General features: G+C 73.9%; 1 protein-coding gene across 1 annotated transcript in view; it reads left to right on the top strand.

The window, feature by feature from the left end:
- The first annotated feature begins 339 nt into the window (after positions 1-339).
- Positions 340-380, top strand: part of MEX3C (mex-3 RNA binding family member C) — a 30523-nt gene continuing 30482 nt past the window's right edge. The window contains exon 1 of the mRNA XM_006837560.1: positions 340-360. Coding sequence (XP_006837623.1) covers positions 340-360 — 21 coding nt within the window. The remainder of the gene's footprint in view (positions 361-380) is intronic.

The following is a 380-nucleotide window of genomic DNA, read 5'->3' as shown; positions in this document are numbered from 1 at the left end:
GGGCTCCCAGAGATTAGAAGCGGCCAATCAGAGCGCGCCGGCTTCATTCGGAGAGCGGCGTGGGGCGTCGCCGCTGCCGCCGCGCGCGCCGGGGGCTGGTTAAGGCCATGAAACAAAAGAAAGCCTGAGAGGGGAGCCGCTGCCACCTCCACCAGCCCGCCCCGCTGCCGTCCCCACCCACCCACCTAGTTACCTACCTCGTCCTCCTTCCCCGGCCCCTCCACCCCGCCCTCTCCGCTCCCCGGGCGGTGCTGGCGCTCCCCAGCCCGGGTCGCCGGCCCCGCCGCCTCCCCAGAGGAAAGGTGTTTGCGCTCTGAGCAGGGCCCGGCCCTGTCCGCCATGGGGCTCGCCGCCTGCCGCGCCTGACCCGGCCGCCGCCG

This window comes from Chrysochloris asiatica, unplaced genomic scaffold, assembly GCF_000296735.1.
Source record: "Chrysochloris asiatica unplaced genomic scaffold, ChrAsi1.0 scaffold00021, whole genome shotgun sequence".
In the NCBI taxonomy this organism is placed as follows: Eukaryota; Metazoa; Chordata; class Mammalia; order Afrosoricida; family Chrysochloridae; genus Chrysochloris; species Chrysochloris asiatica.
This window is presented reverse-complemented; position numbering and strand designations above follow the sequence as displayed.